At 43.7% G+C, this 24,521-nt stretch overlaps 1 protein-coding gene across 2 annotated transcripts in view; it reads right to left on the bottom strand.

The window, feature by feature from the left end:
* chd7 (chromodomain helicase DNA binding protein 7) overlaps window positions 1-21,749 on the bottom strand; it is a 75,257-nt gene extending 53,508 nt beyond the window's left edge. The window contains exons 1-3 of one of the 2 annotated variants that reach the window (XM_004573985.4): window positions 21,434-21,749; window positions 2,457-4,037; window positions 1,717-2,048 (exon numbers count right to left, since the gene is read on the bottom strand). In XM_004573985.4, the coding sequence (XP_004574042.3) occupies window positions 1,717-2,048; window positions 2,457-3,918 (1,794 nt within the window). In that variant the 5' untranslated portion in view covers window positions 3,919-4,037; window positions 21,434-21,749. Of the gene's footprint in view, window positions 1-1,716; window positions 2,049-2,456; window positions 4,038-13,353; window positions 13,567-21,433 lie in introns of those variants that run through there. The other variant, XM_004573986.4, reaches the window with a different exon arrangement.
* Window positions 21,750-24,521: the final 2,772 nt, after the last annotated feature.

Consider the following 24,521-nt stretch of genomic DNA (forward strand, 5'->3'; position numbering starts at 1 on the left):
ATGAACTGTGCTCGTGTGTTGAGTAAGCAGTCAGCTGCAGAATATTTTCATTCGCCGAACTTCGAAAAAACGAGCACCCGGCGTCTTCATATCAAAGCAGCATTTCCTCAAAGCTGCAGAACCCCAGTAAGCTAGATGTATAGCAGAGCAGGGGGAGGGGTAAGACAGGCGCGTTATATGTCAACTAGAGTGCTGCACACAACATAGTGTGCGTGAGATGTAGAATAAAGGTCACACCCCAGCACTCTGCCAGAGCTTTGACCTTGAGCTGCTGACGAAGGCACGCGTGCATGTGTGCGTGCATGTGTAATAACCATGCTTAGTGAACAGATGGAGCTTAGAGTACCAGACATGCAGTCATCATGACTGACTGACCAGCTTGGTGTGTGTGTCTGTGTGTGGGGCTCTTTCTAACAAGTGCATCATGAGGCGCACAGAAACCTTGCTTCCCGGGCCACATGCACACGCTACTCTAACTCCTCTAGTTAGGCTATCCTATTTCTCAAGGCACATTCACTATTCCGTTCCAGAGCACCGTTGGTGTGTGTGTAATGACGGGGGCTGCTGGGCCTGCAGCTAGAGCCAGAATGGCAGAACGGCACATGCAGTGCATGCCCCAGTGAGGAGCAAGGCTCACCAGTCAACCTGGCATGTAGGTCAGGAGTGCTGGATAAATTAAGTGTGACGGCTGAAATGTCAACCACTGAACACAGCGATGTAGGCTTGGAAGTGGGGAGGTGGGGAGGCGTGGGGGTGGAAGAGAAAATGGGGACTGGATCTTTGGGTGTGTATGTCCATAGGGCTGCTATTGTGTGTGAATGGGTCAGTGGAGAAAGGGGGCTTTGAGCAACAAAACAAGCTAATGGAAGGCGAGGACACGTGACGCAGGCGGCAATGGTGGCAGGCGGCACTCAAACCCACAAACGTGCTGGTCGCCACTGAGAATGTCTTCCCACCATTCCTGTCCTCCCTTCACTTGAGATTTTCTTTCGGTTTTTCACTTCTTTCCTCTTAATGTTTTTTTTCTCTCACTCCAAATCACTTAATCACACCCCATCCTCACGGTCTCCCTGTTGTCCAAACTGTCTCTCTGCACATCCGGCTACACAACATTAACTTAATGATGGCACCCCTGAAAAGGAGAGGACAAATAGTAAGACAGACAGGGAGAGCGGAAAGAGAGGAGACTGGGAGGAGAGAGACAGGAAGGGAGGTTTCCTCTACAGAGGAGGGGGATAGTGGAAGCAAGGGGGAGGAGAAATTATGCTAGTGGCGCCTCTGTGCATGCGTGTGCACGCGTGTGCACGCGTGTCGCAGGATATGCAGCTCACAGGAAATAAGCGGCTGCAAAAATCCATACCCCCTCCCCCCACCACACACACGGAAACACAACCACCGTGCACAAGGCCCGCAGCAGAACACACAAAAGGAAAAAAAAAAAAAAAAAACCATGAACAAACATACACAAAACCCCAGTGAGCCAGTGCCCAATGCACCGCTGTGTTCTCAAATGTCATATACAGACACACACACACTCCTGCACACACATACACACTTCCCTTACACTCCAAATACACACATTCCCCCACCCACATGAAAAATAAACATTCACATAAAATACACCCACACATGAAAACAAATGCACATAGTCTTGATCTCACTCACACATACTCAGCCTTGCTACCACATCAAAGTGTCTGTTTGACGGAGACTCACCTGTATGTGAGGCACTTTCTGTGGGGTAAGAGGGGGTGAGGAGAGTGGGTGGGAGGCAGAAGGTGGAGGTGCCCACGGGTGGGAGGCCTGGTTGGGGGGAGGGGGCGTGCTCTGCAAGTGATGAGGGTGTGAGGGCAGGTGTGTGTGCTGCGTCTGAGGGCTCTGAGTGGGTGGCCCAAGGCCCTGGTTTGGAGCCGGGATTCCATGTTGACCAACAGGCGGTCCCTGAAAACTCATGGGTGCCGGCTGCATATGCTGCCCACTTCGAGAGGCCTGCTGCTGGGTCTGGAGTAAACGCTGGTCTCCGCCCTGGCTTGCGGGGGCTTCGTGCCCTGGATAAAGCGACAGGACAAAAAAGGAAAAAACAAACAAACAAAAAAAAGAATCATTATCGTCGTGTCACCCTTGTCAACTATTTAGATGGAATCAAGGCAGTATTCCTTTTTACCCTGTGTTTGATAATGAAATTCATCTGAACACTTTGATGCCCCCCCCCCCCAAACAGATGTGGACATACTCTTACTTTTCCATATTTTGATCATTTCTCTTAAACAAAAGTCACATTTCAAGTATCATGGCATCAAATCATGTGCCTGTTTAAGCTTTACTCAGTATTTAGCCAATACAACCATGATGGAGATGGCTTTAGTTTCTAGTTCTGTCCTTTTGTAAATTGAAGAAACTGATCTTGATCGCCAATAAAGGATCAAAGTGAAGCCCGTGAACAGAACACTGCTTACCCTGCTGCTGCTGGAGCTGAGGCCTGTTTGGTCCCATTTGTGCACCACGCTGTGGCCCCATACCAGGATACATCTGCCCCGCACTGGGGGCCATGCTATGGGGTTGCTGGTGTTGGGGGTGTGGGGCAGGCAGCGGGGTTTGTGGAGTCCTCTGTGGATGGGCCATAGCACTGGGTGGAGAATGCATTGCTGTGTATCCTGCAACCTCTGGGGGCCCAGCTAGCCCTGTGCTAGGAGGTCTGCCCTGTTGGGCGGGAGGAGGGGTCGGGGCTCCCAAAACCCGCATTGGGGACATGGATGAAGGAGAGGAGTAGGTTCCCTGAGCTGGGGGGGCAAGATGGGACTGGGCTTGGTTTTGGGGTTGGGACATATTTTGCGAGTGGTTTAGGGGGTGCATAGGCTGGCTCTGCTGCCCTGCCTGCTGCTGCATCGGGGCAGAATGAGTCTGATGGGCTTGGTGTGGTGGTCCAGGGGGGTATCGTTGTCCCTGCTGCCCTGCTGCCGGGCCTGTTCCCTGGTTAAACCTCTGGCCAAGCTGCCCTGATCCCATGGGCTGGCTGGCATTAGCACTGACATTAGTATTAGGAGCCTGGCCCATCCCAGGTCCTATGGCACCATACTGGGGCTGATAGCCAGAGTACTGAGTACCCCCAAACCCTCCCATGCCTTGTTGGTGGTGGGGGTGCGGCGGCTGTCTGGATGGGGAGTGTGGATATCGGGATGTGTGTCCCATATTGGGATAGCCTTGGGATTGTGCCTGAGGCTGAGGGTGTCTCATCTGGTTACCCCCGATTCCAACATGTCCCAAGTAGTGAGATGTGTCCTGAGCAGGAGGGGGTGCCATGCTCTGTGGAGGGTAGTGTTGATTCATGCGGGCTGCATTAGATGTGGGTGGACCTTGAATCCCACCATAATTGCCTTGAGACATTTGGTAGCTTCCCATCTGGTTGGGAGTAGCCCCTGGTTGTGCTGGAGCCTGTGGATAAGCTGGTCTGGTCTGCTGCTGCTGCTGGCCCCAAACTCCCCCACCTCCTCCTCCTCCTCCAGTATCACCCTGGTACCCATGGTGGGGGTTGCTAGCGTTAGCTGGGTTACTGTGGTAGTGGGAGGTCATGCCATTCATAGCCGTGTTCACATTTGGGGGACCCTGGCTGGGGCCATTCTGAGCCATCATTCGTCCTCCAGGGGTGCCGGCTTGATCATAGCCTGTATACGGGCCATGGTCGTACATTTGCCCCAATTTAGGCTGTGCTGGGGTAGGCCCACTCCCATGCATCATCCCCTGATGGTATCCCCTGCTTCCCTGGTGTTCATGGTTCAGAGCGGAATTTGTCTGCTGGGCAAGAGGAGCAGACTGGCCTGGGACCGACTGCTGAGGAAAGCAGTCTCCTAAACCATCTAACCCATCTGAGAACAGCCCTGGGTCGTCCCCGAATAAGCTCAACATCCCAGGGTCCGCCATGACTGGATGGAGGCCCCACAGATGGCGGGGACTGGATGGAGGGAGATTTGTTGTGCGGTGAGAAGCTAATCAGATAGCTGCTAATTTGAAGCTTTCCACCATGGTCCTCATGAAGGTTTCTGGTGAGACAGGAAGAGAAAAAGAAACAGTGGAATTAATGCAGGTATTCAGAGAAGGGCAAAGAGCTCCTGGATGCTTCACTATGAAAATAATTTACTTTAACAGTCCCCCGATGAACTGTCACATGCTGCCTTTGTTAATTGATACAGAACTAGTCTTCAATAGTTCTGTATTAATAAAGTGTTTACATAGTAAATCCACAGCCACCTAACTTAATCTACTCATGTAGTGTGATACTATTAACAGGTATAGGACTCCATATGCCAGTAACAATATAATATACCAGTTTCTCATATTAACTTTATATTCAGCAAGTTGTTTTATCATTTTTTGATGAATATGAGCGAATGACTTCATCCACAATTACTCAGTCCTCCTCACTCTTATTTCCAATGATTAGTCACTGCTAAAAAGCTGTGAGAGTCCCCAGCATCCTTCAGCAGCTCACCTAGAGAGCATCTTATCTGGTTTGCTCCAACTAGACTATATTAGGCTGCAGCTGGTCAACGAACCCTTGTTCTGCTCTGCTCCAGGGCAGCTCTAAGCAGAACCTACAACAGGTGGAGAGCTGGTTCATTTTCAGCTACACCAAGCTCACAGAGGGTGGAGAGCAGAGCAAGGAGTACAGCCATCAGCTGCAGTCCAACACACGGACGTGGAGACTCACTGGAAAAGCAACTGATTTAGAGGCTAGTTACACTAATAATAATAATAATAATAATAATAATAATAATAATAATAATAATAATAATGGATTGGATTTATATTAAAAAAAAAAAAAGGATTTATATAGCGCTTTTTCAAGGCACCCAAAGCGCTTTACAATGCCACTATTCATTCACTCTCGCATTCACACACTGGTGGAGGCAAGCTACGGTTGTAGCCACAGCTGCCCTGGGGCAGACTGACAGAAGCGAGGCTGCCATATCGCCTACACCAGTAGGCGGTAGGGTGAAGTGTCTTGCCCAAGGACACAACGACCAGGACAGAGAGCCCAGGGATCGAACCGGCGACCTTCCGGTTACAGATACGCTTCCCAACCCCCTGAGACTACAGTAACTTTTGCAACAACATAATCATATCATAAACCTGAGTACTGATGGTGCTGATCACCTGTACAAAGAGACAACACAGTTTAGTTTAAGCTAGCATCTAAGATGTATTGATCAGCAACGGGTAATCAGATGAGCATGAAAACCATTTTTTCTCCTCCGTGGTTGGTATCGTATAAAGTTAGACATTTCTTGTAGGGACATTTTCTACAAAGGTAGCTTTTTGAATTCAGGAGTAAAAGCCAAGAACACAATTTATTTTGATTCTTTTTCCATTCTTAGAAAATGCTTTTCTTCTGCATGCAGAACTGAACTGCCATCTTTATTAACTATGGTATGATGGCCTCACTCGTAAAGATTTGTTTATCCGGTGAGGTAAAACACGAAGATGTTAAAAATTATTTTTTTTTAAAAGGCAACCACTGAATCAAACTTTTCTATATCACCCCACCCCCAAGAGACCATCCCCCACCTCCATTTTTACTAAACAAAGAACTTCTTTCTTTTCCAACACACACTTGGAGTCATTGAGTGAGTGTGTGTGTGTGTGTGTGTGTGTGTGTGTGTGTGTGTGTGTGTGTGTGTGTGTGTGTGTTAGAACAAAGGACCCAGCAGATGCAGCTCTGTTTGAACAGCAGCAGCTGCCATCCAGCCAGCCAGAAAACAGCAAGCCAACAGGCCACAGAGCCTGCCCATACACCAGTCAGTCAGTGGTTAGCTTTTCAGTCAGCAACTCATTCAGCTGGCTAACTAACCAGTCAGTCCTGGCAGATGTTTGAAGGTACGGGAATTAGCCACCTGCTACCTGTGGGCTTCCCTTTCCCTCTGTATAAAAAACTAGATTAAAATGCGTATGGGAAACTTATTGCTAAGAACTCAGCATTATTTGTGTGATAAAATTAGGAATCTGAGAAGCTTAGAGGCCAATGTAACAAGCGAGTGAGTGTGAGTGAGAGGATGGAGGTAGGTGGATCTGAGCATGCTTGAAGTGTGTGTGTGTGTGTGTAGTGGAGATAGAGAGGACTGGGGGAGGTTTGCTTGTTGCTTCTATGCGCTGCAAAAACCAACAGCCAGCCGCTACAGAGTTCCCCACCCCCCCAAACTCCTTCGCCCCATTTCTATCCTCCTCCACTCCTCCCTCCCACATATTGGTTCATTATAGAGCTCGGCAGGTATCGGGGATAAAACGTGTCATTATTTCCACTCACGTAAAGTAGCACACAAGCATTAGCAAGTTTTCCTTCTTAATAAATATTTGGCACTGTAAAACTCCTCGTGCCCACACAAATAATCAAAGTAGGCAACTGACATTCCAAATCGTCAGATTTAGTGAAGCACCTCTCACTGCGGGCTAACTAGGTCTGAGCATACAGCCTGCTGAGGTCTATCACAGCATGGGGTGCATCCTGGACTGGCTCACGTGCCTATCACAGAGCTGGGCCTACATTTGGTGCAGTCTGCATGGCAGAGAAGCAGCACTTCTGCTACTGTTTTGTCAAAAATATGACCACACTTCACATAAAGCCTGCTGCTTCCTGTCACCAGGCAGATGTTTTCTCTTCAGCTTTACTCAAGAGGATAAAACTGTTAGAACTGATTGGTCCAACATCCTTTCACTGCTCCCACCATCTGCTATTGCCAGAAACTCTGAATGCTGTAAAAACTACCACGTTCTACTCAGTTAAAACACAGAAGTCAAAGTGATACTTTTAAACTAATCCAAGACTTTTTTTGTTTGAAAAGTTTCAAGAATCTAAAAGTTAACGTTTGAGACTAACAAGCACAAGTTATTTGTAACCAGATGTGATTCCTCAAAGTCTCTTTGCATACTCTTTAATGTCTGCTTTTTGGGTGACAATACCCTTATAAACTAAAGCCATTCACTAAGTAACATGACATTAGCATGACACAGCGCTACAGTGAAAAAGCTCTCCTTTAAGCCTTGAGCCTTTCTGTTGCAAAACTCCAAGATGCCAGCTGGGAGCATCCACTCTTGTTGTGTAAATAGCATTAAGAGTCCTTTCCTCCATACCTATGAGCCGTAAACCAGCTGCCTGTACGAACAAAGAGCTTATTACGGCAAAATGCAAAGGCATCCAAGACTTAAACTAGTGGTAGTTTCGTCAACAAGAGTTTAACTTTATATTGAGAACATTTTCACTGCTTTACCTGGAGCCATTTCTGACAAAGTGCCAGTCGCCAGTGACAAAAATACTATATCTGTCCTGTAAAGCAGGAAATCTGTTAGTCTTGGTCAGTTGGTTTTTAGTATTAAGTGACTGAATTGCAGGGAGGAGAGCTGCTAACACCTGAATGGCTTTACAGACAGTAACATGTTTGTTTACAATCCGAGTCTCCTCCTCTTCTGAAATTATAGCTATATATTTCTATAACTATATATAAAATAAGCACATTTAAGCTCGCCTCAAGCACAGTTGACTTTTCATGCAGTGTTGATGTAATGTGTTTTTTCCCCCGTGTTCCTGAAAACTAGTTTAATCATCAATTAAAAATCACTAATTGGTAATTTAGACTTCTGAACATGTGAATTTAATTTACAAGGATAACAATTCATCTGAATTAATTATTTCACTCTTCTGCCAGTAACGCAACTTATTCTGCCACACCTGGATGGAGTCTCCAAATATCTGCACGTTGTCCTAATGGCAAAACTGTACAGTTGTGACTTACACAGCAGAGTGTTAGTCAGAGGGAACAGGAATGAAAATAAATTTGACATGCATGTGTTGAGACAGGGCCTCTGGATTACAAATAAGAACTTGGAAACTTGATTCTAAATACACATCAGCTAGGGCACACAGGTTATCAGTATCATATACTGGACAGGACCAATGATAAATGGGGAATTCACTGACCTTGGTCTATAAAGGAGATCTGATACTGTTTGTGTCAAGCTGACAGCACTTTTCTTGTAGAATTTGCTAACTTTGCACAAAACTCAGACACGCCCTTTGCCCCTTTTTAAGATCCCTGGTTGAGATGTGTTTCCATAAAGAAGTAGAAACACCTATAAAAGCTTTTCACTCGGTCAGCTATATTTTGCTAGCTCCAGTAGGGCATTACTATAAACAGTAAACATGGACATGCCTGCTGGTGCACACTGAAGTTCAGCAGGTTCAAACTTCAAACTCAATAACCAGAGAGTGAACGTACATTTGTGTGTCCACTTTTGTTCTTGAACCGTTAGCTATGCATGATACACAGGTCAAAATGATCCTTATTCATTTCATATTTGGGAAGCAACCTCTACAGCTTCATACACTTCAAGTCAACATTTGATTGGCTGCCCCTCTTAAACCGCAAGTTTAAGAGGGGCAGGGCTGTGTGCCTGAGAAGACCAAAGTAGGATATCTCCTCTGAGTAGAGCAGTGTGAATCATAAGCATCTGACTCACTAGGATTAATTGTACATAGATTAAACTCCTTTGAAAAATTGGCCGTGTTTAAAATGAGTCTCCACCAATGTAACACTATGACAGAAAATAAGGAAAAGATATTATGCCATGTCTAGTTGCTTTTGTATAAGTCATTCAAACATTGCATGGCAGCTAAGGCCAATGTGCTGCGTGTTCTTAAAGCAGCACATCAAGTGTTGCATTAGAAGAAGAAAAAAAAAAAAAATTGTGTTCAGCTACTAGATTACCAAGAATACAGCAGCTCGGAAACGCAGTGCATTTCAGTCACTACAGGAAGGAAAGGTTTCTACTTGTGTCTGTGTCTCAGGTGAGAGTAATTGAGTGTAATGTCACATCCTTTGCAGCAAACTATTGTGAGGGTAACTGATTTCCTGTCACACACACTCTACATATGAGTGAATCCCACATTACTAAATAAATGTAGCTATATAAGCACTTACTTGAGCCATCTATGTGTGTGTGAGAGAACAGCGCAGTTGCACGTGTGTGTGTGTGTCTCGAGGCTCCTTTGCTCCACTCATCCTCCTCATTTCTTGTCTGGCATTTAGAACTTAGCCTCCCACAAGATAACACTCGTCTGCAACGAGTGGATGGAGCAGGATACACTTCATCTTGCTCTTTATTTCATCCTCCATCTCTCTAGCGTATCTGTTCATCCCTCTGTGAAACCTGCTTCAGTCATGGAAAAGACAAACTCCTTGTTCTCTTGATTTAAACTTTCTGTACCACTTTCTTTGCAGTTTTAGCCCAAACTTGAGTTCTTGCAGAGATCACACAGTGACATACATATATGAAAACACGTGCACAGTTTGGCCCAGCTGTCATTGCACAGGGAATTAGGTGAGCGACCAGTGTGCCACTTTAAATGCCAAATCTCATCAAAGGATGAGGCTTTTAGGCCCCTATGCTCCTCCTGCCGTACCACACTTATGCTGAGGAGCCAAGTAGAAATTCAGATATATCCATACTGAACATCACAGATGTATCCGTTTAAAAAAACAACAACAACAAAAACCCCATAAAAACAAACAAGCAAGCTGTCATCTGAGCCAACTGAATACATACCAGTCAATGTTTAGCATGAAGCAGCAAACACTTTGTCCCTTCCCAGCTATGCAAATCAGTATCTTGGCATGTGATGAGCCTTCATGCTTGACCCTCAACAGCAAGTATCCTTAGCAGCTCACATACAACAACATAGACCTCCCATTTTTATGATGCAGGGCAAGCTGTTGATAAGTAGTCTGTGTGCTATCGGCAGTATGGTAGGCACTTCGACCTCCTATCCAACAAATTTACTCAGCCATCCAGTGACATAAAAAAAGAAAGGTACTAACACAGCCGAAAGCTCATGCTCACTTAATGTGGCTTCACACGACCACACTGATGGTTATCAGCATTTTCAGAGGTGACAGTCAATGTAGGTTTTAACAACAGGGGTCAGTTTGAAGGCGGATGACTCAGATAAACAAAACTTCAGTATTAGAGAAAAACATTAGTCAAAAACATTGATGGTGATGAACAAGGTAAACATCCTTTTTAGTTGCTGTCATGTTATTAAATGTCAGTAACAGATTTCATGGGGAAAAAAGACGACAAGAAAGTGATCCACTTTCATGTCACAAGACACTGCAAAAATCCAGAATATCAATCAATTATATTACAAGAGTAATATAATTACAAAACATACTGAGCAGAAAGTGGCAAGTGAAACTAGTGGGGAAATCTATTTTGAGCAGCTTAAATATGTTATTTTAGCTCCAGTCTGTCACTAATTGCTCATATATAGAGTTGGAGGATGTGCTGGCGTAACAGCATCAAAACTGGATAAACTCGACCGCGTTTGGATAAATGTCAAATCTACAAAATGACATAAAATGCTGAAGGAGACGTAAAAGAGCACAACAAAATGCGCTATCAGCCGATATGTGCCTGGCTGATTACCACTATCACAAGATTAACTGATGTTTATCTGCAAATATATTTATAATTTTATATATATTGGCTAATGTTTGATTAATTTCACCATACTGACAGTTATAATGGACAATTACAAAATCAACAAATCTAACAGTCGTCATTAAAACAATTCATTGTCAAATATGAGAACTTGTGTGAAAAATGATCTACAGCACACAAATGCTGGGTTTTATTAGTAATTTCTGTGCAGTGTAAAGAAAGCACTGGAGGCAGCTAAGACAGGGTCAGGATGGGAGAGAAAGGGCCTTTCCTTTGCATTTCTTTGTGTTGCAACTCCAAGCAAACCGTGTCCCAAAATAAAACCTAAGATACTGTATCAAGACACTGACCTTGAAGCAGCAGACACTCTCCAGTTTACACACAGCTAGAAGCAATATGAAAAGGGTTTGGTTCGGGCACTGTCAGAGGAGTGCACGGGCCTGTGAGGCAAATAACGTAATTACCAGCTCCACCTCACCTGAAAACACAACTGAAAGGCTCGTGTACGTATAGTTTTAACCAACTATACATGCATGAGTTTCAGCCAACTTGAAAAATACACATGCAATCACCAGCCAGGCTCAGGAATTCACACTGACTGTGCAGCTCTGTCAAACCACAATTATTGAGGCCACCCATTCAGCCAAGCCGAAACCGCAGAATATCACTGCCAAGTTAGTGCAACTGAATGGCCTTCTCTGGCTGCCGGAGGCATTACACAGCCTTTCACTGTAATGCATTAGAGATGGGCTTTCATTTAACAACAACCCCAAACAGGAACTCTAAGAAAAGACTGGCAGCCAGGCCCAATCAGAAATGCCCACTTTATTTTTTACAATTTCTGTATATTGAGCATTTTACACATATCATATATCTGTTGGCCATTTAACAAAACACAGCGTGACAAGTCTCCAAGTTTTCAGTGCAGACAATCACCCACGTCAGGTGATCTAACTGATATGTTCTTCTCGTCGGTGTGAAGGCATGTTTGGGAGTGACGTCACCTGGTGTAAACTGGGCTGGAATGAAAACCCGCAGGCAGCAGGCACACCTCACCTTTTTCCTGCTCTGTAAACATTTCTGAACACCTATTGAAGTTGTCATTTTAAACACTCCAGAGAAATCTCGAGATGTTGACGATTTGCATGGGGCTGTCACCTTCTCGATCCACAGGCCTCATTTTAGTGGTTTCCTCTACTCTTTTTCCTCTCCACTATTATAGACACTTGCTGGTTTTTATTTGTTAACATCTATTACACTTGACCAAAATGACTGCAAATCACTTGGTGCATGCAGCGTCAGCCTGCGGTGAAGGAGGGGTGTGAGGGAGGGAGATTAGCCAACAGTGGCTCAATACAGTTCTGTCTGTGCCGTCGACAGTTTGGCAGCTAAACTGTCTGTAGCCTCCAGGCTTTACTACAGGAAATCTCTGCCATGTCAACAACACCATGTTTCCTCTGAGGCACAGACAGGTACAGACAAATAAAACCAAGCCAAAGAGTAAACTACACCAGTGCCTTAGCAAGCGCAACTTCACTAAACACCTCCGGGGTGGGGGGGATTTTTTTTTTTTTTTTTTTTTTTAAAAAAGCAAATGATCTCCCTCTTCATCTGCAGGACACGTGTGCACCCACCCACCTCCCATTACCACCAGGATCTAAGCCACTATAATTTATACCTTTGTTCCCAAATGGAGGACAGCGTGCAAGAGCTGGCTAGCTGTGTGTGTAATTACGCTCAAGTGAGGGGATGCATGGCCGTGTGTTTGGGGCTGGGATTTGAGGGCCGGAAGGAAGGAAGAAAGAAGAGGAGGTGGGGGTTGACGGGGTGGCGATGAGGGGGGCCAAGAGAACAAGGCGAAAAGAGAAAGAAGCAGTGAAGCTAAAGAAAATCTGGTTATTTTACGCACGGCTGCTTTGTTAATGGACACTGTGTGTGTTGGTTTGCGTTTGTGTGTGTGAGAGAGACTGGAGAAGGGGGTGGGTGGTGGCGGTGGGTCAGCAGGAAAGGGCTGTGTTTATCCAATCTGTTCCCTGCCTTTACCATGTGGTAGGAAAAACCACTGGCCGGCTCTCAGTCTGATCCCAGAAGACAGAGGCTGAGAGACAGACACAGGAGAGGGAGGGAGAGAAAGAAGTAGGCCACAGGGGGTAGCCAAGGAACCTGCTAAGAGAGAAAGAGTGCATGTCTCTGTGCTCACTGAGCTAAAGAACCTGTCATGTGGTTTGTGAAGCTATATGCTCCCTGAAAATCACTGGTTTAAGCAAGCCTATTTAAAAAGTGACACATATATGCCCAGAAATATTGGCCAAATAGTTTAAAGATTCTAGTGGGTTTAGTAGGTTTTCGGGCCTAAACAGGATTTTTGAGTTCTTTAAACCAAAGCTATAACTGAAGCTTCCAAATTTTTCGAGACACCAATCTGTTGCCAATACCAGGGTTTCTGCCAGCACATTACCAGGGTGGGGAACCATCACACTGATGGTCAGCTCAAAAGTTCCAACCATTGATTTAGGTAACATATCTTACACGGTTCTCCTGATTTGAGAATTAAATAATCAATAGCCAGGTTAACATTTATGAGAACTGTTTAATACTGTAATGTTGCTGAAACGAGAACTCTACCGACCTCTTTGAACTCCTTACAACGTGTTGTTATGAGTCATGAACATCAACCACTAGTAAGAGCTGAAGGGTGGAGACAAACACGGTACTGGCTTCGCAACAAATAAGTACCTAACCCTGCAACCCTTATATATCGCCCTGAAGCTCCTGTTAATCCCTTTTAAGGCATTAAAAAGACATTTTTGTAAGTTAAAAAACAGGACTGAAGAAGCAGGCAAATGCTATGACTCAGTGCCGGTTTACCTGTTCAGCTTATATCCATCCATTTGTGCTCACTGATTCGGCGAGTCTCAATCATTCATTGGTGTATGTAAATGAGGTTAAGTATGATTTGTTCTCCATCTGTTACATGCATTACTTTCTCTTCATGCTGGAGCTAGGAAATAAACTTGACAGTGTGTCGTCCCAGCTCCCTCCTCTCTGTTCCCGTGCACAGCGCTACACACAAGCTGTTCTGTCTGTGTCACTGCGGAATTAGCGATTAGCATTATCTCAGCTGATAGTGAGATAATACTCCATTACATGAGTACAAAACACTGTTTACAACAAGTATCAGTCATTGGTAATTATATGTTAACATTTCTTCTGAACAGAAACTGGCATTCCTAAATTCTGTAGATTCTAGTCATCAAAACTCAACAGCAGAGTGAAGCAAATCAAAACCAAATGTCAAATGTAGGATGTCAAAATAGACTAGACTGATTCTCAGTCTTCTTTTCTACACTTTGTGTCACTTACTACAAACAGGAAAACACAACCAAGAACAAAGGTTTAGACAAAGACTTGAATCTTTTTCAACAGACTGCTGAGAAATGCTTCCTAAGAACCTGAATGTTTCATTTGTGCTTAGCTGACGGGTTTCCTCCACTCATCTACTTAGAAGGTCACTGGATATATATGGTTGTAGAATGCATTTAGAATCTGTGGAAAGAGCTTATGCAAATCAAGAAAGACTTATGCTTGTTTAAATTGTGATAGGCCCTCACATGCAATAAGGTCATTGGAGTATCTTTTTTCCTATAAAGCAAATTTCTCAAATTTATAAATTAAGCCAGAGGGATGCATCTTTAAAAGATCTCTGCAGCTCCTAAAAGTACTCTACAGCCTGTCCTCTGCAGTACTAAAACTCTAGGGATGAATGAGTTTCCAAAACTTCTGCCATAGACTGGGACCAGATTAAGTGTCTTATCTGACCTTAATACATACAGTAGGCTGAACTAATATTTGACTTGTAGCATCTGACCCACATTGAGTTCAGATCAGGAGGCAGGTCACAATGCCCAGTCAGACGACATGTACCGACGCTTTCAGGATGAGCGCTGTAGTTAATGCTGGTATTTCCCCTACCACCCCTCAGAGTCTGTAGCTGTAGGCATTCAGAGCCGAAGGAGACAGGCGTCCCCTGTGTCTAAAACAAACCACTTCATTAATATGAATATTCCAGTGTTGTTTGAATCTTGATCAGAAAGTCAGAGCAGCAGGCATAAGCTGATATGAAGTTCGGAGATCAAACGGCTGCAGGTGAGGGGGAAATTGTAGCTTGGTAATGCAAATGACTTATCATAGTGTTACACTGCCACTATTACAGGCTTTGGGGAAAACCCTGCAAGTGTTCAAAAGCAGTAGTCTTTTCAAAAACTACAGGATTTGTCAGTAGCAGGGAGTCAGATCAGCTTGCTGAAAGAAAACCACCAGTGGTTTTGGGGCTGTTGAGAGATTTGTCATACCTGTTCAGACCAAAAAAAAAAACAAAAAAAAAAAACAAAAAACGAAGCTTTGGAAATACTTCTGAGCAACAAGAACATCACAGGCAGTACTTTCCTGACTCTCGGTCTAGATTTTCATTTTTGTAGAAAACATGAATACACAGGCTTCCAAAGAAAGGCTTTCATGGTGAATTCCCCATGAAAGTCAAAATGCTTAGGTATCCCTTTATGCAAGAGCAAACAGGAAGGCTCACACACTGATGATAAACAGGCTCTCCAGAATGCAACCCCCACTGCTGCTCAGTCAGTCACTGCTATCGACATGTCCTTTTCAACCAATGGGACAGCCAGGTCTGAACCAAATCCCCTGAGCCTGGATAGCTACACTTCTTGCCCCACCTGCCCAGGTGCTAAGACTTCCAGAGTCTACTCCAACTCCTACTCCAACAGTAGATGGAACTAGTCAACAACAGTAATGTGTCAGGGTGGTTTATAATCTATATTTATAAAAGTTCAAGACCCTACATATAAAAGGTGAACTCCTACAATCTGATGATGTCCTACGATTAGCACTTTGCAACAGTGAAGAACTCCCTTCTAAGAAGAAGAAACCTCCAGGCTCACGGAGGATCAGTCATTTACATGTTCAGGAAATTCCAATATTATCTGCCAAAAACAAAGATCTATGTACCTCTTACGAAAGTGTCTTTACTGGTTGAAATCTCTTTCACGTGTAGTTAACATCATCCTGTTTTCATTCCATCTCCCTAACTGGATGCTGATTCCAAAAGCAAGCAGCACTTAATCTTTCATCAGCAACGTGAATCACCGAGGAGAAATGGTGATCGAAGATGAGCAAGAAGGATGCGTGGATGCCACAAGAGTGCCATTAAACCACAGCAAGCGCCGGGAAACTGATGAGATTTTTGCATGGCGCTGACGGAGCTTTTCAGCAATAGGATTCATCAGCAGCTGATGACACAAAACTCCCACATATTACCAGTGGAAAGGCCTTGGATTTAGCTTTGCTTATTTTCTTCCCATGTTAGCAAAGAGCTGAAGAGGGGAAGCGGGATATTCCAAAAGTATATACAGCAGCAGAGGTCAACAACAGACTAAAAGGCCCATACTTGACAGGCCGTCTCCTCCAGCACATACAGAACACACGTACAGCCCACACACAAACACTTGAGAGCTGTATTAATGCCAGCCTCTCTCCTAGGCACAGCACTTGGTCCAGAAGGCCCTCGCTGCAGGAGGAGGATGGGGGAGGCAGGCGCAGAAGAGAAGGAGGGGACAGAGGGAGAGACAGGTGAGAGGGAAGGATGAGAGAAAGCAGTAGACACAGTGATGACACTCAGTTTTGAATGTCACCACAGTGCTAAAGACCCCCGCTAACCTTTTGGCTGGAAATGAGAGCGCTGGACGGAGGGCGGGGGAGAAAACAGACAGCCAGGCAAAGATGGAGAGTGAGAAAGAGAGATGCAAAGGGTGAGAAAGAAGACTAGAAAAAAAAGGAGGTAGGCTTATGCAGAGGGGGGCAGAAAGGGAGTGGCTGAGGGGTGGAGGTGGAGCAATAGATAGCGAAGATGAAAGAGATGGAGGCAAACAACAGCACCACTTCTCATCCCCACTAACAGAAGTGCCATCTATGACACATGATGATAGGAGACAAAATGGCCCCCCTAACAAACAACAGTAATCTGAGTCAGACACCCAACAGCAACCTTTCAGCACCAGATTGTCCAGTGCGCTGCATTACCTGCTGCTAGCTAACCTGCAGACAATCCACTCAGTTCAGTTTTGGCCGGGCAATCAGTGTCATCCATCTTATGTGCGCTTGTGTGTCCAGTGAGAGAGAGTGAGTGCTTTTCATCATTACTTTCAACTACATAACTACAGCGAAACCTCCACTGACCTCAAATGGATTTCAAAAATGCCTGCAATGCATCAGCTCTTAACGCCACAGACGTTCCCATAAACAAGCAGCTGTTCTTTAATACATGAGAAAAAGTTATTTTTCTCGTAAGCTCCACTTCTACAAAGACGTTGTGAAGATAACCTATCTTCAGTTATAAATCATATCTACATCAGAAACATTGTATACATTTTTCTTTTGTTACAGTTCAACCAGAGGTTATCTGTACTACGCAGCGTGTCTATAGAGCTTAACTGGAGGCTGTTCACTGAAACTTACAGAAAGACTAGCTCCTCATGGAGCGTCTCCTGCGAGCATAGGTTAAAATCCAGAAGAAACATTTTAGAAGGTTTCAGGACCCATTGTTTACTAACTGCAAGTCAGCTCTCTTAAAATAATGTAACAATTTTCTTTTTGATTTCTCATTATTATTCCATTTAACACTACTGTCCAGAAAAACATCAGCTGGGGCATTACAACTTATCTCAGGACTAAAGGTGGCAAATGACAAATTTCTGCTTCCACTATTTACTGATTTTATTCTGAAAGTGCTGACCAACTGGAGTGACTTGCATATCTCCCACTAAAACATCTTTTATGATGCTGGTCTACTTGATACTATTCTCTGCACACCATTCCATCTTCTGTTTGAAATCTGTGTTTTTGTATCTCACTATAATTTATTTATGAAGTATTCTGTTTTTAAAGTTCAGGTGCTGCTAACCAGCTAAGCCCACGCTATCTGATGTTTCCCTACCTTCAAGCTGGCCTGGTCCTTTCTGTCATTCGGCTGCCTCTCCAGTGAGTCCCTTAAAACATTTTCAGTTCACTAGGAGCCCTTTCTCACTAGTACCTAGTCAGCTATTGTGGTTTTCCATTTGGTAGTATTACCTGGTACCAGGTACTTTTTTAGTACCTGCTTTGCTGGGGTTCCAAGTGAGCTGAGTAGATCGGAAAATGTGACAAATGGCATCTTGGAACTTTCAGCTGCATAGACCACGTTAGGTGGTACTCTACTGAAGTGGAAAACAACCAAAAACCGAGTAGAGTCGAGGCAGTACTAGTGGAAAAGAGGCTTAGATAAACCAGTTACTGGTTACAATGGGAGTCTGTGAGTGTGGGACGAGTGAGTCTGCAGAGGCAGCTTCATAGATCACCTGGCCAACCTGCAGGCAGGTGAACACAAATCAAGACAGGGAGGAACGTTCACACTAAAATGCATTTACAGAGCTTTTAAAGAGCCTAACCACTGAAGAGCACCCCACGTGCCAAATCAAGATCACCCTCCAGACAAGTCACTCTGCTTCGCACTCAGATTTAATTGCAACACAGGCAAGAATTTAGCACTTCCTTTTTGTGGTCAATACTTTATTTGCACTGTTAACCCCACTGAGTGTGTAAGATAACTTCAACACTTCGACAGACCAAGAGAGTGGGTGCTAATGCATTAAGTCAGACACAAAAATCACTTCGGGGCAGTAGGTGCAATGCTGAAAGTGAAAATGCGCCTTTGATATTAAAGTTGCTTTTTAGCATTTTGAGAAATGAGGCTGAGAAATTATGAACTTGTTACATCCAGATTTCCCATCCTCTCAATAATCATGTGTACATTAAACTGAGAGAGGAAGGCCCAACATGTTAACAAATGTCACTTTAACCAGCATAATACAAAAATGTCAGTGTTCTCCCACATGCCAACAAGTTTACTTCTGATTTCTCCTCTCGTTTGTCTTTAGTTTCTCCTCATCTGTCATTTTTGCGTACACTTGTGTAAGTTTAGCCATATTAATCTGAACTATTCTTCACAGCATGAAAGTAGCAAGAGCTGGTGAAAAGGTCATCAGATGACTGCACACCAAAAGTGAAATGTCCAGATAACCAACACTGACCACACTAATGATTCATAGACCACAACAACAGGGAGTAGGCTTATTCAAAATCATGACAAACTGATGGGCACCTGCTCCAAAGAAAGTGTCAAAGTTAAAATAATGGATCAGGGTAAAGTTGCACAGACAGATGTTCATTAAAAATCACTGAATATAGATAATGGGGGAGGGCATACATGGCGACAATGAGCATCAGTGTACAGCTATAAGCACGGAAATTTGATTGCATCATTCTGAGCAGAGCTATCTTAAAATTGCATTTCACTGTATGTGTGGTGTATGCCCCAATCTTAGCCCCACTGTAAGGTGGCAGGGATTTCCCTAGATGTGGCCATGCTGGGACCACCACCAAAAATAGGAAACAGAAAAACTCCTCAATCTCACAGAATCCCCATCTTTTAGAGTTAAAAATGAGACAAGAGGGCAGATTCTGCTTTGTGTTTTTAGTGGAACAAAGAGTTTATGACAACGCGACAAACAGATTTACCGACAACTTGCTTCATGAAGTTTCAAATGTTAATGGTTGTATTATTTGGCTCTTTGAGTGAATAATGCACACTCACCAGCCAAAATTAAGACAACTCGAGGGTAATCAGCATGACTTCCACATACTTCAAACTTAAGTCAGAACTATTTAAACGGGGGGAAAGGGCTACTCTAAAAAAATAACAACCATTGTGTCTACTTTAGTAAATCAATCTAAATATGTGCAAAATTAAAACATTCACCTCTGCACACGTTGTCAAAGGGAGGGGAATCTAACTTTATGTAAAAGTCTCAGGTTAGCCAAGACTAACTGTCTCTAGCAAACTAAGTCAGCCTTGCAGCTGGGAGGGGGGCTCAAATTTTACCACAAAAAAGGGCAGTGAGAGAGAGGGGAGAGAGACCAAATAGTGCTGAGCATCTGTTGTGTGTGTGTGTGTGGTCAGGGCCTCTTATCTCTCCCTCTGTGGCCCGCTAAACATGACTAGCTGCCATCTTGGCTCAAAGACACAAGGTGGTAGTGGTGGGGGTATAGCAGCTCCTGCCTCTATGGGAAACGGGAGGAAAAAACATAAAGACCCAGCACAAATCTACTGAAATGTGTCGCACTGACTAAAACCACAAAGTAAAAACGAATAGAAAACGAGCGCGTGTTTCTGAGGGGGGACCAAGCTCGGTTATTTTCCAGAGATTTAGTGCCAGAGTTGCGTGAGAGCGGCAGGGTGACCATTATGCAAGTTGGCCGATTACAGAACACATAATGGGGAAAGAGAACAGGATAGCGCAAGAAACACACGCAATTAAGTTAAGACTGTACAAAGAAAAAAATACGGTTTTAGTATATGGTAAAGATGTGTCAGTGGAACTACAAGGGCAGGTGTTTAGGACTGCCTTTCCCCCCTTCCACATCGAGTAACAAGTGTAGTCGTAAGTGTAACCAAACTTCGGTCGCCGGATACAATGTAACACAACAAACAAGTGCTCCTAACAAAAGCCGAAAGGCGGAAAGACCTAAGGAGGATCTGTAATGTAACTTTGCATTTTTACCTCGTCAAAAAGTGAAGTGAAAAAAGAAGCAAAGTTAATTCCCTTGCCCAAGAGCTATGCACTGATCGACAACCGTTTCGAGCAGGTTAGTAGCTAGCCCGGTGGGGCTAATAAGTGGTCTTTGCCCGTACACAATGAGGATGAGAGCTGGCTAGCAGGCTAGCTGAACTTCTGTGTCCTAGCGCTGGGCCAACCTCCAGCGGCTAGCAAAGCTAATTAGCCTATCAGCGGTATTTCGCACGTCGTTTCGGACCAGGGAACGATTCGCTCATCTCGTTTTTTTTGTTAAAGTAAAATACTTTCTCCGCCACTCCAAAGCTGTACACGAGTAGGACAATTTTTTCAGCACATTCCAAAGTGTTTTGATAACACAAGGCATGGTAAAAACAACAAGAAAAACACGGTTGTATGGAATGACCGCCTGGCCTCACAGCTTCCCCCCTCCTCTCCTCCACTGCTCTGTCCCTTTCGTCCAATAAAACTACCGACTACTACACATTCTTAACACTGTCCCCTTAACCACAAAACACTACAATTCTATTGAAATCAAACTATTATTTATACTTTCATTGTTAAATGGTGCAATTGAGCCAGTGTGCGGCGTTTTTGGAGATTTCTGCCAAGTATTCTCCGCTGGGAATCTCCCTCGGTGCTCCGCTCATTCAGTCGGCTAGTGACTCACCTCTACGCTCGAGCCACCTCGTGTCTCCTAGAAGCTTCAACACAATTAGCTAACAGGGCTAACACTCACACTTTAAAAATGAACTAAGTTCAAGTTTTATATTACACAGGACGATAAGTTGTCTGAGGAACTGACTCAGAAACTACGAGGCTCTCAGTGTTGTGCTGGACATTTTTCTTTCCACTTTTCAACTAACTAATGGGACTGTTGTGCGTCTGTGTGAGTGAGCGATGCTGCGGGTGGCAAAGCTAAACTTGCTATTGTTAGCATGTCGGCATGGCAGCTACACGGACCTTCAATGACTTTCTACTGAAAGAAAAAAATAAAACAGATGCGAAATAAACCTGCAGTCTAAAACAGAACCTTCCCCGCGAGTTTGCCCTGAAAGAAATGCTCGTCGGTCTAAAAACCACAACTCACTGGGCGGATTAAAGAGTCCGATTGTGCTGAAAAAGTATGGAAAACTTGCTATTCAGAAAGAATATAAACGATTTTAATTCAGGACCCTGTGTTATTATGGAAGCATTGCACTTGTGCCAAAATCTGTTCGAATTTTTTCTTAAATGCACTCAGTGAAAAGGGACATTTGTTAGCTTACCCAACAAGCTCGGTCACTTCGGGCTCTTTATCAAATCAACTCCTCGTTAGTAGGGTTAGTATCTCCGCTTGCTTGAAAAAAATCCACGGTGGTCCTTTTCAGTTTGAAATATAAATAAACAGAGGGAAAAAAGTTCAAGTTTCGTGTTTTTCATGAATTATTTCTCCGGCGTATCTCGCATCCGCGACCTCGCCGACTACTGTGCGTTGCTCTTCTCTCCTTTGTGTTAATTTCACTCAAATCGAGTTTAATCCGATCGATCCCTCGGCTGGTCGCGCTCCCGAGTCCTCCCCTCCAGACACTCGCTCACCTTCCTCGGCCAGGGGGGGCGCGCTCCCGAGGACCTCTCATACAGATAAACAGGCAGCGTGCGCGGTCACTGACCCGGCCGTGCCCGTAAGTTCTCATTAGGGGATGGAAAAAAATAACTGGGGCGTCATTTAGAAAAGGAGCTTCTGAATAAAACCGTAGAAATTAGGCGTATTTTTAAATATATATTTTAAATGCATTTTTATTTAAAACAAACAAACAATGGAAAGCATAAACTCGGTTAGAAACCTAAGATAAGATTCTAAAAAAATTAGAAGGTTTTGGGGTATGTGCCCTAATGTTTATCATTGTGAACAACTTTAAATTCTTCTAATCATTTATATAATATTTAGGTGAAGGTGTAGGTTAGAAAAATACCTGAATGTATATGTGTATTGCTGTAATCTTTACAGACTTATTTATATTATTTTTACACATTCACAACTTCTTCATCTCCCTGTTCTGGGTGAGGGATCTAGGCAAGCAAATGCTCCTCATATTTTACACATCAGGGACTCACAAACTATTGATTAGGGACACAATCATCCATTGGATAAGAGTGATACAGATAACTGTAGACAGGCCACAATCTATTGCATGCTTTGTTAGATACTATTCAGTCACCAGATCAAACAGACTTAATGTCCACGATTGTGCATATGTGTGAATCAGGACTGACATCCAACAGTATGAAATCATTTCAAATAGTCTTTGAGCTGCACATTATTGAACATATATCTCTATAATTGTAATGAAAAGCAAAACGTGTGTGTGTGTTTTCCTGCTGCATCTTGTTTGTCTGTCTTGAGTCAACTGCCGTACCAGAGTCTGGTGTTTAATTGGTGATAAAGCTAAAGATAGCGTCTCACAATTTCCCAAATCTGGGATAAACAAACTATAAGTTTTCTTATCTTATCTTTTCTTATGTTATTTTATTTTATCTTAGCTCTCACTGCACAATCAGACAGTCAGATTTCATGAATACACATAACCTGTTGTCCAGAGGCCATGATAGACTGAACATCTATTTGTGACTGAGCATCAGGGAGTTGTTGGTATGACACTGATTTGGAGAAAGCCTCACAAAACTGCACTTGTTGATGGGTCTCACCAAGAAGGCAGTGCAAGTTGTCTTTCTGTATTACTTCATCAAATCAGTGAAAAGGGAAAATCAGTATCTTATATGTTAGCCTTTTTGTCAGGAATTCCAAAGTGTTTCAGATATTGTGACAGTAAATAGGTTTAAAAACATCCATTTTAATGCCCCAACACCACATGTCTTTAGGATCAGACTATTCTGTTGCCTGTATTCTGAATTGGGTATTATTTTCTTGATCATTGTTAAGTTGACATGTAGTGTGTGACAAGAGCCATCCTCAGATATGTTAGAACTACTGAAAATACTGTATTTGGTCTAGGAGTGGGTGCTGCCTGGGTACAGCACACAGTGGGCAGGACACATGACGTGCGCTCATTCAGCGTGAACTTACCAGAGAGTTACCTGTTCTGTTCTCACATGAGTGCAATCAGATATGCCAGATGCTAAATTTGTAACATGGAGCTGGCAGGTTAATGTTTAATGCCTGATGAGGCGATGTCTAGAAAGTTTAGTAATTGTAGTACATGTGGGGAAAACATTTGGGCTGCTCTTTCTACATGATAAACAAGGACTATTATATTCTTACATTTTATACAGCATCCAATCTCTTGAAACAATCATGCACATATTAGATAATAAAAACTTTGATTGCAGTAAAAGACTGCAAGTTGCAGCAGGGACATGCTAAGAGTTCAATTCAATTCAGTTTTATTCATATAGTGCCGAATCACAACAGCAGTCACCTCGAGGTGCTTTATATTGTAAGGTAAACATCCTTCAATAATACAAAGAAAACAGAGAAAACCCAACCATCAGATGACCTCTATGAGCAAGCGCTTTGGCCACAGTGGGAAGGAAAAACTCCCTTTTAACAGGAAGAAACCTCCAGCAGAACCAGGCGTAGAGTTAGGGGAGGAAGACAGGACAAAAACATGCTCTGAAGAAAGCCAGTATAACTAATAATTAAATGCAGACGTGTATGTGTTTTGGGGAAGAAGTAGTTTTAATGCTTTGTTCTGTCTTTTATTGGTTTGGTGTTATAGTATGGTTTTATACATGTTTGAATATATTTTGCATGCTTTTATCTCGAAGTATTTTTTTACTTCCAACCCACACCTTATCAAAGGAATTCTCCAGACCTGCTCACGCTGCATAAAAGTAGGGAGGTGAGAGCAGTCAGAGGAGAGGAGTCATGGAGCATGTACACAACTGGCACAAGCATGATGACTGCAGAGCTTCGGCAGACCAACGGGATCGAGAAAGACAGACTCCAAAGAGACTGGCCCTGGAATTGTCTGTAGAACCGGTTGACGGATATGGCGGAGGAGTTGTATGCAGTAAGAAGGCCTTTTTCAGCGAGACACAACCAGTGAAAAGAGGGATTTCTGTGATGGTTGGTGCTAGAACATCCATTTCAAGACTGCTGCACCTGTGCATATATTGTAACTCAATGTTATTTAATGCATCTTCTAAATGAGTTTTGAACTTCTTGGCTCCCGTACCCGTTCATTTATTTATATTTTTTTAGCTGCTCTCCACCTAATGGAAAAGGACCTCCCTATAAACACTTGGTGAATGAAAAAGGTGACTGAAGACTCAATGCATCATGAGAATCCCCCAGCAGCCAAGACCTATTGCAGAGGATTTCATGGTGTTTTAATGATGCACGGCTCTATAGGA

The sequence above is a fragment of the Maylandia zebra genome, linkage group LG18 (assembly GCF_041146795.1).
Source record: "Maylandia zebra isolate NMK-2024a linkage group LG18, Mzebra_GT3a, whole genome shotgun sequence".
In the NCBI taxonomy this organism is placed as follows: domain Eukaryota; kingdom Metazoa; phylum Chordata; class Actinopteri; order Cichliformes; family Cichlidae; genus Maylandia; species Maylandia zebra.